Raw genomic sequence first — 13,098 nt, 5'->3', positions numbered from 1 at the left:
ATATATCAAATATAATTTACTAAAAGAAAATAGTAGTGAATAAATGAAACTCATCATTCCACTTTTCTTTGTCTTAAGTCAGGGATGTATGCTTTTCGGGAAGCAACCCTGCCACATTTATTTCAGATGGGCTAACTCACCTTCATTTGAAAATTCCTGAATTTTTTTTTTATGTGAATCTTATCCAGGAAGTGTTCTAAACCTGTTATACATTAAGTGCTGTAGGCAGGGTAAGGGTTAGATGGAAGCCTACCTTAGAAATTAAACATCATGCTTTTTCCAACCATTGCTAGCTTCCAGTATATGTGGGAGTGAGGAGCAGTGGTTTCACACTAGTTTCGAATATTATTTACCACCTATGATTCACGATCATTCATGCAATGGTGACATTACCCATAGTCCGTTGGTTGGAGAGCAGAGGTGGTATCCATATGACCAACCAGGTTTGCACTTCTTAGACCAAATTCCATTTAACCAATATTTTCAACAAGAGAGCATCATCACTACTGATTGTTTTGAAAAAATGTGTAAAAAGAAATTAACAAGTATTATTATTATTCCTTTGCTTCTCTGTAGAGCTTCAGGGCTTATCTCAAGAAGTATCTCTGTGTCACATCCTGAAGTGTGTGATCTAGTATGTGCTCTTTGTACCTGTGTTTAAATATTGTTTTGACAAAAGAAACATTTATATGAATGTTTTTTTATTTAGCGATTAGTTAGCTAGTCTCTTATGGAGGTAGCAGGAATTTTTCTCTTGGAAACTTCAGCTTAATCCAGTAGTAAACTGCTCTCTGAATGTATGCATTTAACAGACAGAAATACATTTAATAATACTGATAATTAGAACATATTACATTAACTATTGAAAAAACAAAGTAAAGTACTGAATATTGTTTTATTGTATTTATAGGTCTAGCAGCAAATATCAACTTGTCCTAGCATAATTAGAATGCCTTTCTTTGACTGGATGTTTTCTAACAAAGGGGTAAATTATAGAGCAAGACTAGAACATAAAATGTGTTTGGTAAGTGTAGATCAGCAACTATGTATACTTATTATTTTATGTTTTATACAGTTGGCTCTTGCTATAGCAGACTTGTAGGAACCATAGGCATAGCTTGCTATAGTAAATTTTCATTAGAATAATACTGTATCTGTGGTGGGGCTTTGATGAAACTTTTCAGTATTTTGTTATTCCAATGCTTACTATAGTGAGAATCAGCTCTAATAGTAAAGTGTCATCGTTTTTTTTTTTTACTATAAGTTATTATGATCTCGAGGATAATTCCTTTCAGAAAAGTGTATACTGCATAGTTCCTGCACTTAGCTGCATTCACCTACTCAGACAACACCTCTCTACTTTACGCTACCTATAGCACTACCTATAAAAGCATAATTCATTTTTAATACTCCATTTCACTTTAAGCACCCTTCCATGAGTGTTTCCTAATCTTATCATGTCAATTAAATGCTCCTTCATTCATTTCTAACTTGACACTTGCATTAGAAACATGCAAGTGTTTCTTGCATGTTTCTAATCTGCTATGATCAGCAACTGTTTCATAGCATAGCCGATCATAGCAGATGGGATGTTCTTTTAGGCATTTTTATTCTGTCTAAGACCCATAGAACATTTATGAGATATTTTCAGCTGAAGATAAATTAGCAGACTTTGTGTGAAGGTGATAAGTATTTTTCCTCCTGCAGTACAAACTGCCCAGAGAAGAAGTGCAGATATCAGGCAACATAGCTTATAACTTAAGTTGCTTCTGTTTGATCCTAAATAACCGTTTTGTGTAATTTTCGTTTAATGAAAAATTATTCATGATGTTTTGTCTTTTTACACAGTTTAGCTTCATTGATCATTTTCATAAAGAAAATGATCAGTGAAGATATATAAGGGTGAGATTAACAAGTAATTAAATTATAAGTTAACTCACTATAATAAATATCTTGCACAATGTGATGTTTATTACCGAGATCTCCATGCAACACATGCAATTAACACTGGATGTTGTTGAGTGTATATAGAAAACAGATGCTATATTTATTCATGTAGAAAGTGTGATATAAGTGAAAAAAAAGGGCAAGAATAACTTGGAAATAGTGAGAACAAATGAAGATGGAAGCAATGAAATTGTTGAGTCAAGAGCTTGTTTGTTTCAAAATTTTCCCAAGTGAAAATTGGCAAGTGGGAGTTGGAATCCATAGCAGTTCCTTCTATCTGTAAATTTGTTCTTCCAAGTAAAATATCCAGAATGGATGGCAAAGGAAAAGAGATCTATGATGTCAGAAGGAAAGACATTTTTTAAGAGTGTTACGATATCATTCAAGGAAATATTGGTAAACAATGAGATGGCATCAAAGCTAAAACAATATATCTGTATTATTTCAATTAAAATTCTCATCTGAAGTTTTAAAATAAGTAGAGTTTTAATGTAGGATGTGGTATGCCCAGTGAAGGGGACAGAGAAGAGAACTTGCTAAATGTTTAGATAATTTATGGCATGGGGAATAAGTGGCATAGGTCTTGTGTGTATGTGTGTGTGTGGGGGGGGTTAATTGAGTTTGTGGATTTTTGGTAAACCATATTTTGGGGAGAGGATGTAAAGAAGAACTGAAGGGTGTAAGTTTTTTTTTTTTTCTTGTAATGTCAGGAGGCCAGGAAGATGGTTTTTTAATAGACTTTAATTTTCCTGTAGGACAGGATCCATTGGGAAAAAAGTTGCCTTACTCCACTGAAGCAAATTTAAGAGGCTTTCACTTGAATCTGCTGCAGCTCTTACCAGTTATCCCAACCTAAACAAATATGGTTGTTCAAACTGCCTTTCTTTCCCATATTTTCATATGGGGAAACCCTCATCTGCCAACATTCAGCTCAACAGCCAAGAACACACGATCAAAGCCAGTGATGTAATTATAGGTGGTGTAATCATAAGACTTTAGGCCGGGCTGTATCTCTCCTGTTGGCTATGCAAGCCAACAATTGGCTTACATAGCCAAGTTGTCTGGTTAGTATATCTTTTCGCTAACCAACAGGCTGTTGGTTTGAACCCTGCCATGGGCATAGATGTCTGTGATTGTCTTTAGGTGAGAGAAGAATTTTTTATTGACCAGTGTGGCTGCTGTCCTTACTGAGGCCTGAAGTTGTTGAAGTTTCATGTTTGGTCTCAGGGCTTTTGGTTTTCACATAATCATACAAAAAAAACACACACGCACACTGGGGATTCTTTTAGGATATATAAGAAGACATAAAACTAATTAATTTTTGTTCTAAGTTTTTATTAGAACCTTTCAGACAACCCCACTTCCCATTCCCATCGTATATAATTAATGACAATAGAAAAACATCTTTATCCCATCCAAGGTACTAATGTGCTACATGTTTACAACCTTTTGTGGGTAGAAGTCACATAAAAAAATCTTTCATTAATTCCATATTAGTTGATTTAACATCTCTTACAAATGTTGAGAGCTAGAATAAATAATATGTATATGGCAGATTATTTTGGCATTGTGTTTAAATTCTCTTTGAGATAATTTTGTTGTAATAGTTTGATAGTTTCATGGGAATCTTATTTTTTTTCTTAAATATTCTCTAAAATAGGCCAAAGAAATACCTGAGCCTACCTTTGATTTAGCAGATTGCAATCTGGCTGAAGTAAGTATTACTTATTTTTGTAATTGCTATGCTATTAAAAAAAAAAAGTGTTGTCATCACCTCTTGTCCAACTGATTGATGGGAGTCACAGTAGCTGTCCTACATTTCATTTGTAGGGATCCAACATACAGTACCTTAAATTTATTCAGCATAATGTACTTAGTACTTCTCTGACCATTATTGCATTCACTTGCCATTCTCTTTCGAATCACCTTTGCATATCTAGGGATGACTTTCTTCTGCTGTTATATATGCATCAAGTTTTTTTTTTTTTAATGAAAAGTGCTCTTTAATGTGAATTTTAATGTGAAAGAGAAGGGATTGGAAAGAAAATGTAGGAGAAACAAATAGCTAACTGTGAATGTCAGAATGACAAATAGTAATAATGATAAACTGTTCTGTTTCTTTATGTTATTGTATTATCTTTTATGTCTTCATTAATTATCTGTTAACAAATATCAAAATTCATTAATTCTACCTTGTTAGAAATTATCATTTAACCAAAAGTGTTTTGAGAGCGAGTGCCAGAAACTGAATGACTAAAGATGATAAAATGCAAGTGGGAATGTCACCGGTGTTGTTGTTGTAAGTAAAGTGTTGGTTGTTGGAAATGAATGAAGGTGCATGCGGTATCAGTGATAGCAAGAATGAAACAATGGAAGGTGAAGAAAATGAACAGATGAAAATGAGAGAGAGAGCGTGCACTTATATATATATATATATAGAGTTCTTCATAGAACAACATGTGAGATAGAATAGAAATTCATGGTGGGTGGTATGGCAGAGATGCAAAAGAAGGGGAGATGTGAGGAGAAGAGGGAAGCAGTGTATCAAAGAGTGATAAATGGAGAATAATGAAAATGGAAAATAAGAACGAGGATACCCTCAAATGTAATCATATTGATAAGAGTAGTGCTAGGAATAATCATATTTCTCTGAGGACAAGATTAGGGAGGTTTCAATACTGTAAGGATGCAGAGAGAGAGGGAGGGAGGAAAGTGCAAGAGATGATTATTTTGACTGCTACTGATGATCTAGCAGATGACAAGTATGGTATGAAGAGTTACTGATACAAGTGAATAAGAAGATTGGGAAACTAAAACTTGTGAGGGCCATGGTATGATAGATATGAGCTGAGAAGAAGAGTTACCAAAAATTCTCACTTATTCAAAAGCTATAGGCATTATTGAGGTTGATAGAGGATGATATTAGTCATAGGGATGAAATACAAGGAGTATGATATTTTCAGAGGGAACAGAATGGGAAGAGGGGGTGGGTTTGCTAATTATAGCAGAATAATTGAAAGTATAAGTGCATAAGGAAGACAGAGCTGCAGAGGGCAGTTCAGTTGCATTATCTGGTGTGAAATTAGAGGCCAAAGGATGAAATATTTCACTGTTGCTGCGATAGGCTAGATAGTATAAGGGAGAATGTCGATGGCATGCATTGGTAAATTAGCACAAATGAGTGTAGGATGAGTAATTATTATAGAGGACTTCAACTATGTGGTTGTTTGTTGGTAGGAGGAATGATCACAGAGAGAAGGGAAGGAAATGCACTTTAAACAGCTGCTAAGAGATAATTACATGTGATGACATATAATGGAGGGGACTCAAGGTTTGAGAGTACTAGATCTTGTCATGACATCAGAGAACATTAACCAATGTAGTCACACTACCTCCATTTGAGGAAAGTAGTCATGTGGTCTTGGCCTGGGAGATTGCTAGATATATATTCAGAAGTTTCTGTATATATATCTAGCAATAGAAGTGGTATATTCCACATATACCACTTTGAGAAGAACCACTGTTCTTCTTGAGAATAAAGTTAGAACAATGCCATGGCATAAGAATTTGAAGGGGGAGTGATGTTAGCAGTGCATGGGAGATGGGCAAGGAGTATTTGAAGAAAGCAGTATCACACTGCATACACACTCAGAAGGATAAATCATGTAGGAGTTGGATGGATGAATAGCAGGAGTTGCAAAAAAATAAAATATTTTGGAAAGAATATAAAGGTGATCAGCAAGTCCATGAGCAGTACAAGGCACAAGCAAAAAGGATTACTTGTTTGGTAAGGAAGACTAAAGCTAATTATGAGAGAATGATAGTTGATAAGGCCAAAAGAAATCCTAAAGATTTATTTTATGTGATGAGTAAAAGGTAGAATGACTATGGAAGGAAGATTACTAAGAGCCGATGGCAGGAAACAGAAACAAATGGAATAGTTGAGTTATTGAGATAATTTTGCAATGGTGTACCATCCAGTTGGGTGCCAGATGTGACATTGACCGTTGTGAGAATAGAGGTAGATGAATTGGAAATGTGTATGATATTGCAGAACCTTAATGAGAAATGGAATTGGTATATCCTCTGACCAAGCTGTTTAATTTAATCTTCAGTTTTGGGAAGATGCTAACAGAGAATAATAAAATAATTCCATTGCATAAAGGATGCTCCAAGACAGAATAGCAAATTATAAGCCAGTCAATATCTCAGGAGTGGTGGTTAAGGTATTGGGTAAGTTGGCAAAAGATAGCATTCAGAACTGGATGGAGAGGAATGTGATACCTTATAGGAGAAACATGGTTTTACAAAAGGCAGGTCTTGCCTTAGTAATTTGTTTGCTTTTTATAATAAAGTAACATTTGAGTTGGATAACAGGAATGCTACTCAGTAATGCTACTATACTTTGTAAAGACATTTGACAGGATCCAACATGGAACTCTGTTGCGTAAATTAGATGAGCAATAAATTGGATAGATATGAAGCTGGTGATTTGGATAAAAAGGCTAATGGACAAATATCAGTATTGTATGAGAGAGGAAGTTGTCTGGGTGAAGGCAGGTGATTAATGTTGCATTGCAGAGCTCAGTGTTTGGTCCTCTGCTGTTTAATTTGTGTATCAGTAATATTAGGAAGGAAAGAAGGATCAGTAAGAAATGATTTAAAGGAAATATTCAGTTTATGGAAGTTTTTTCACTTGGCTATGCTACTAATTATATATTTGATTTTATCCTTTATCCAAGTGTTAGCAAACAAAGTTCGCGCCTGAAGTACTTTCAGGACTGGGGCAACCCGTGGTAAAGGTGGTATAGGTTCTCATTACTTGCTGTAGTATTTCCCATTATACATCTCCTTGCAGACATGTATAATGCTATGCATTAAGGGAAGGGCCACTACCTAGACCAGATTCAACTTTTATTGAGGTCTCATCAGTGGGAGCCAGACCCAGAGGTGGTGATACTAAGGTGGAAGTAATGGAGAAGTCATATTTACATATAATAATTGCCAAAGTGTGTCACACCCTATTATTAAAATTCTCTGGATTAGAGATAAGTTTATGGAAGTTTTTTTACTTGGCTATGCTACTAATTATATATTGGGTTTTATCCTTTGTGATGAGAACTTATACCACCTTTACCACGAGTTGCCCTAGTCCTGAAAGTACTTAAAGCATGCAAACTTTGTTTGCTAACTTGGATAAAGATAAAGATAACTTGGATAAAGCATAAAATCCAATATGTAATTAGTAGCATAGCCAAGTGAAAAAACTTCCATAAACTTATCTCTAATCCAGAGATTAGAGATAAGTTTATGGAATTTAAGTTTAAGAATTTAAGAAAAGTTTATGGAATTTTAATAATAGGTTGACACCCTTTGGCATATATAATTAGAAATATTCAGTTGTTTGCTGATGAAACCTAGGAAGTGATGATTATGTAGAAATTCTGCAGGATGGCTTAAATAAACTAGCATTGTGAGCATACAGCTGCCAGTTTAACATAGCCAAGTGTAAAGTGATCTACTTTGTGAAGAAGACATAACAAGCTGTGTTTTATATTGATGGAACTGAACTGTAAGAAGTTGATGAGATTGGATTTGGAAGTCATTATGGACAGAGAGTTGAAGTTTCAAGGATTAAATTAGGGATAAGATTATTATTTCTTTTTATAAGGCTTTAATGGGACTACCATATTTGGACTACTGTATGCAGGTCTGGTTGCCTGGATTCTGTGAGGATGAAGAGGTGACCAAAAGGATCCAAAGGTTGAGCAACCAAGATTGTTTGAGATGTATAGAATGCCCCTTATGAGAATAAGGCTGTGAATATCAAAAACTAGCTAATAGGCAAAAAAGAGGAGACATGATAGAAACATAATTTCTTAAAGCGGTTTTATAGAATTAACATTGAAGACTTTTCAATACATGGCAGGAAGAGAGAGAACAAATGGGTCACCATGGAAATTGCAGAAAAGTGTGGTTATTAAGGGTATTAAAACTAGATTTTTTGCTTGGAGGTTGGTAAATGAGTGACTGGATGATTGCCAGAAGTGGTTGTGCTGTGTCCTGAATAAACTAAGAAATGTTTTAACACGAATTATTCAGGACAAAAATTTGTTTAAACATAGGCAGAGAATGTGGCAGGTTGGCTATAGATTAGAAAGATAACTTTATATATATAAATCAAAATTAAGAGCAAGAAATTGTATAAAAATGAAAGAAAATATGTAAGACCTAACCTGTAATGCATGTGGGTCAGATATAGAAATTAATTAAAGCTGTTAAATCTTAACTTAAGTATAAAGAGCTACACTGCACAATAAATTTTGCATGATTGGAATTGCAGGACAAATTCAAATTGAAACTGCGAGGAAATAGAAAAAGTCAGTGTAATAACTTACTTGGGATTAAAAATTAATAGTAATTTGAGCTGAAAACCGCATATTACTATATCGACAGAGGCGGACATAGCTTATACTTTAAATTTAGAAGAGTTTATAAACAGTTTTATTGTGTGATAGAGCAAACATTTAATTAATATTATTATGTAATTGTTTTGTATTAATGTTTCTTTTGTAATAAAACCAATATAGCATTTGGATATTTTCTTATATTTTTGTCTTATGATCCATCAGGGCGATATTTAACTATTTGCTTCAGGGTATTAGAATAAACGGTTTAGAAAATTTCCATGTTTTTGAACCTAGCTAGGTTATGAGATTTACAAAATGATTTGATTTTGTATTTTGCTCTAGGATTTTTTTAAAATCTATAAAATTGCAAATCAAATAGCCGTTCTTCTGACTGCTGACTCTTGAGGTCTTCATTTGACATTTTATTTTGTAAGCTTCATATTATAGTACAAAATGTTGAACAATCATATATGTAACCTAAGAGCAACAGCTCGTCCAGGTTACCATATGCATAAAGTTACAAAAATTTATGCAATGCATTTTCATTATATACACATATGTACATTCAACACCATCTAATCTGGCGACGGTGTTGAATGTACATATGTGTATATAATGAAAATGCATTGCATAAATTTTTGTGCCGAAATGAAGCTTATTAGCTCTTTATACTTAAGTAACTTAATGGTTGCGCCTGTTTGGAAAACTCGTTCGCAGAGTATATAAGTTCTTTTCGCTATACACTTTGGTATTAGGTCTAGCTACTCACTGATGAAGCCTCAAAAAAGGCTGAAACCGGTCTGGGTAGTGACCTCCCTCCATAATGTAATAACAGCATACATTTCCTAGGAAATGTGTTTTTACATTATGGAAAATACCTAAGAATAGTGATCTGAACTTTCCCCACCTTTGCAACGAGTCGTCCGGTATTGTACTACGTACTAGGGTCACTTGCATTAGCTCACGCTAAGTGTTCGCCGATACTTTATAGTTTACTATATTCGGCAAGAAACTCTCTGATTCCAATCTTTGAGTTTCTTATTCAGTTTTAAAACTATGTGGGATTTAATATCCCCTTAATTTAAGTAAGTGCTGTTAAATCTATTTAAGAACCCCATTTCATGTATTATAAAGTGACAAAGCCTGCAAGCCAGAGTCCAAGGGTCACCTTTAACCATCCTGTGTTATGCATAGAAAAAAAAAGGGGGAAGGTAGTTATAGGAAAGAGAAACTAAAGCGCTTTCCAGGAAGAACACAACAAGCTCACATGCGATGTAATAGCAGGAGCTGGACGCCATGACGTAAACACACGTGACTGCATTGGCGGCCATCGTGATAGCCAAGAAACACCGAGAAGAGAAAGAAAACAAAAAGGCCAAGCAGACCCCCAATCAAGGCTTTTTTTGAGTTCCTGTTTCCTGACCTCTCTCGGACGTAGGTCCAGTCCGCTCTGACAGAGAAGTTCCTGGCTGGCCGTGGAAGGCATTGGTTCATCTGTCGCAACGTTTGAAAAGGGCCAAGCTATTTCCTAAGACTAGGATAGCTGTGCGATGTCATGCGACAGAGGAACCAAGCAGATGCCGTCCGTTCTGGCCGTGCTCCCGAGCCATATTGCCTTTCCCGCTGAGGTTCTAACCATATAGTTTATCGAAGGTGATCAGACGAAAAGCAGAGTGAAGAAGCCTTGATGCCCAGACAAGGCAAGAAGAAGGACATAGTATCAATACAGAGACGGTAAAGTAGACTTTTGTATTGTGATTTCCAGTTAAGAAAGAGTGTGTTTCCCTAAGAACTTTTGTGAAGTGGACTAATTTTATGGAACTTTAAGAACTGACTACAACTTGGCACAGGCCCATTTGTTTGAGAATTGTCTGTCTAACAAGGCCATGTTATTCTGCAGGAATTAATAGTAAATGTGTAGAATGAAATAACCAATGACCACTTGAGTGTAGAAAGTGTGATGTGTTAATGAGATAATGTTTAGTTACTTATAATGGTGGTCTAAGCAAGTTTATTTATATGTTTTGTATGTTAGTATTGAACCAAGGATCTTACTTGAGAATAATTCAGATCAATTAGTACTAATGCTTACTTGTATGATTTCTCTATTTTATTAAACATGTTTCTTAGTACCTGCCTGACTTGTTGTTAATATATGAATTCAAACAGCCACTCATAAAAATATTGACGAACTTAGCGAGAAGAACCCACGAGTATGATTAACAAAGTGGGCCACGACTGCATATAAGAAATTAGTGAACTGGGATAAAATTTTATTATAGTTTAATTATTGTGTATCATTCTGAGAGAGCCATCCTGGATAAAAATCCCATCTATCCTCGGTATTGGCTGGTGCAGTTATAATATAAATTTGTCAATGCTTATCGGGTGGACTGTCTTAAAATGATGTGTAAATGGTCACCTCCCACACAAGGACAAAGCCCTAAACACTAAGTAACCTACACGTGGTTAAACTATAGAGAGGCCAATAGGACTGCTTAATTAAAAGGGGGAGATTTAAATAAAGAACGGAATATGTGTAGTATGTCTTAAAATTGAAAGTTATATACGGGAATAAGAGATAAGTTTAACAAGGAAGTAATAAGAATAAACGGTATGTAAACACCACTAAATAAAAACTGGTCATAACAGTTGCGAGTGTTTTGTCAGTGAATGACTTCAATGAGAGGTATGATAATTGTGTGAACAATGGTTAGAGTGGGTCTCCTGTGATGTCTGAGATGCCTGAGAAATAATAACCCAATATGTACTGAAACATACTGATGTCTTTGCAGCACATAATTATACAATGACAAAATTATTGTAAGAAACTTTTTTATCATAATTATCATCTGAATATATATATATATAAACATCAGTTTATCGAATTACCATCAATTTCCTGATGTATGCCTTCAAGGGGGGTGTTCAGGCTACTATGACAGCATTACATGAACAAGTTTACATTATCAATAATCTCCTTTCGACAGTTTTCTTCCAAATTAGTCTGTCACTTGTCAGCATGCCACTGTTGTATACAACATTTTGTTCTTCTAAGGCATTCTGACTGAATCAATCCGCCTTAGACTGTGGTCTTCATCTGGATCTTTTTCTGACATCTTGGAATCAAACACTTGTCTTGCTAATCTTTCCTCTCCATTTCTGTTTAAGTGACCTTAGATTAGTCATGCTCACACTTTCTTGAATGCTAACAATGTCAAGTTCCTTACTAACATTTTCATATTTAATATGATTCTGCGAATGATGCCATCTGTTCACTCCTAATTCTCATATCATGGCTGATACCGAGAGAAAAAAAGATGACATGGTATATTTGAAAAGATACTACTAGTTTACTAGTTTCGTTGAATAGATCAACATCTTCAGGTATCACAATCAAAGAAATATATAAAGAATTACAGAGACTTAAAATTGTAATAACAGAACAAGTACAAAAAAGACAGTATTTTGAAGAAAAAGCTATTAACTCCTTCCACCTTAAACCAAAATTCTGGTATATTGATGATATTTTCCTCACCTGGGAAGATGGTGTCAATAACCTCAATTTATTTTTAGACTACCTAAACAAGTGTCATGAAAAAATCTCTTTTACGTTCGAACTGGAATCCGATGACTGCCTCCCCTTTTTAGACCTGAAACTTACCAGATGTGCTGAGAGTATTAAAATCTCAATTTTTAGAAAGCCTACTCATACTGATAGATACCTTCATGCTTCCTCCCATCACTATCCCCCACAAAAATTTGGTATTATTTCCACCTTAGCTCACCGAGCAAATTCTTTACTTACAGAAGAAACAGAAATTGAAAATGAACTCCTTTATCTTAAAAAAAAATTTATTAATATTGGTTTCTCTCCTAAGAAAATTGACAAATTTCTTTCCCCCAGTCACTCAATTACTTCTGAAGATCCCTCTTTATCCCAGAGCCTTCATCTCTTTGCCTTACATCAGCTCTCTTTCACCAAAACTGGAAAAAATTCTCAAGAAGTTTAACTTCAAAACTTGCTTCACCATGCTCCCAAAACTTCGTTCAATACTTAGTAAACCTAAAGAGAAACATCTTCCAACTCAGTTTCCAGGAGTGTACAAGATTTTATGTGATTGTGGAAAGCCATAGTATGGCCAGACTGCTAAATCCATCCTTCTACGTTTAGAAGAACACCGTTAAGATATCTCCTATAACAGGACTAGAGCCAGCGCTCTCTCTCTCTCTCTCTCTAGCCATGTTCTCTTTTCAGCTAACTCAGATGAAGGCCACCAACACATTGTGAACTGGACTCAAACTTCTAATATCCATGTGTGCTATGATGAATTCGAGAGAAAGATCGTCGAATCTAGAGAAATTTCTCTAGATTCTTCTCATATCAATAACAGCCTAAGTTTCAATCTCTCTGATGCACATGTTGCCTCTGTTCAGTATTGGCGCACTCGTGACCGCGTAGTATACGTTTGTTTGGAACTCAAGCTCACTTTTTGTTTTCAAACACGTTACTGTCTTTTTTGTACTTGTTCTGTTATTACAATTTTAAGTCTGTGTAATTCTTTATATATTTCTTTGATTGTGATACCTGAAGATGTTGATCTATTCAACGAAACTAGTAGTATCTTTTCAAATATACCATGTCATCTTTTTTTCTCTCTCAGTATCAGTCATTAAAGCTTTTTCATAATATTCCAACCGAGTAAAAACGAATTCTGAATATATATATATATGTGTGTGT

General features: G+C 35.0%; 1 protein-coding gene across 5 annotated transcripts in view; it reads left to right on the top strand.

Moving 5' to 3' along the window:
- The window catches only part of LOC150092386 (E3 ubiquitin-protein ligase LRSAM1-like), a 414,983-nt gene that overhangs the window by 33,948 nt on the left and 367,937 nt on the right, over window positions 1-13,098 (top strand). For all 5 annotated transcript variants that reach the window (XM_090415009.1, XM_090415005.1, XM_090415008.1 and 2 more), the window contains exons 2-3: window positions 911-1,024; window positions 3,608-3,661. In XM_090415009.1, coding sequence (XP_090271135.1) covers window positions 950-1,024; window positions 3,608-3,661 — 129 coding nt within the window. In that variant the 5' untranslated portion in view covers window positions 911-949. The remainder of the gene's footprint in view (window positions 1-910; window positions 1,025-3,607; window positions 3,662-13,098) is intronic.

This window comes from Typopeltis vanoorti, chromosome 26 (assembly GCF_054136105.1).
Source record: "Typopeltis vanoorti isolate ZY-2024b chromosome 26, IOZ_Tvanoo_1.0, whole genome shotgun sequence".
NCBI classification, from domain to species: Eukaryota; Metazoa; Arthropoda; class Arachnida; order Uropygi; family Thelyphonidae; genus Typopeltis; species Typopeltis vanoorti.
The sequence above is the reverse complement of the archived record's forward strand: the minus strand, read 5'-3'. Positions and strand labels throughout refer to the sequence as shown.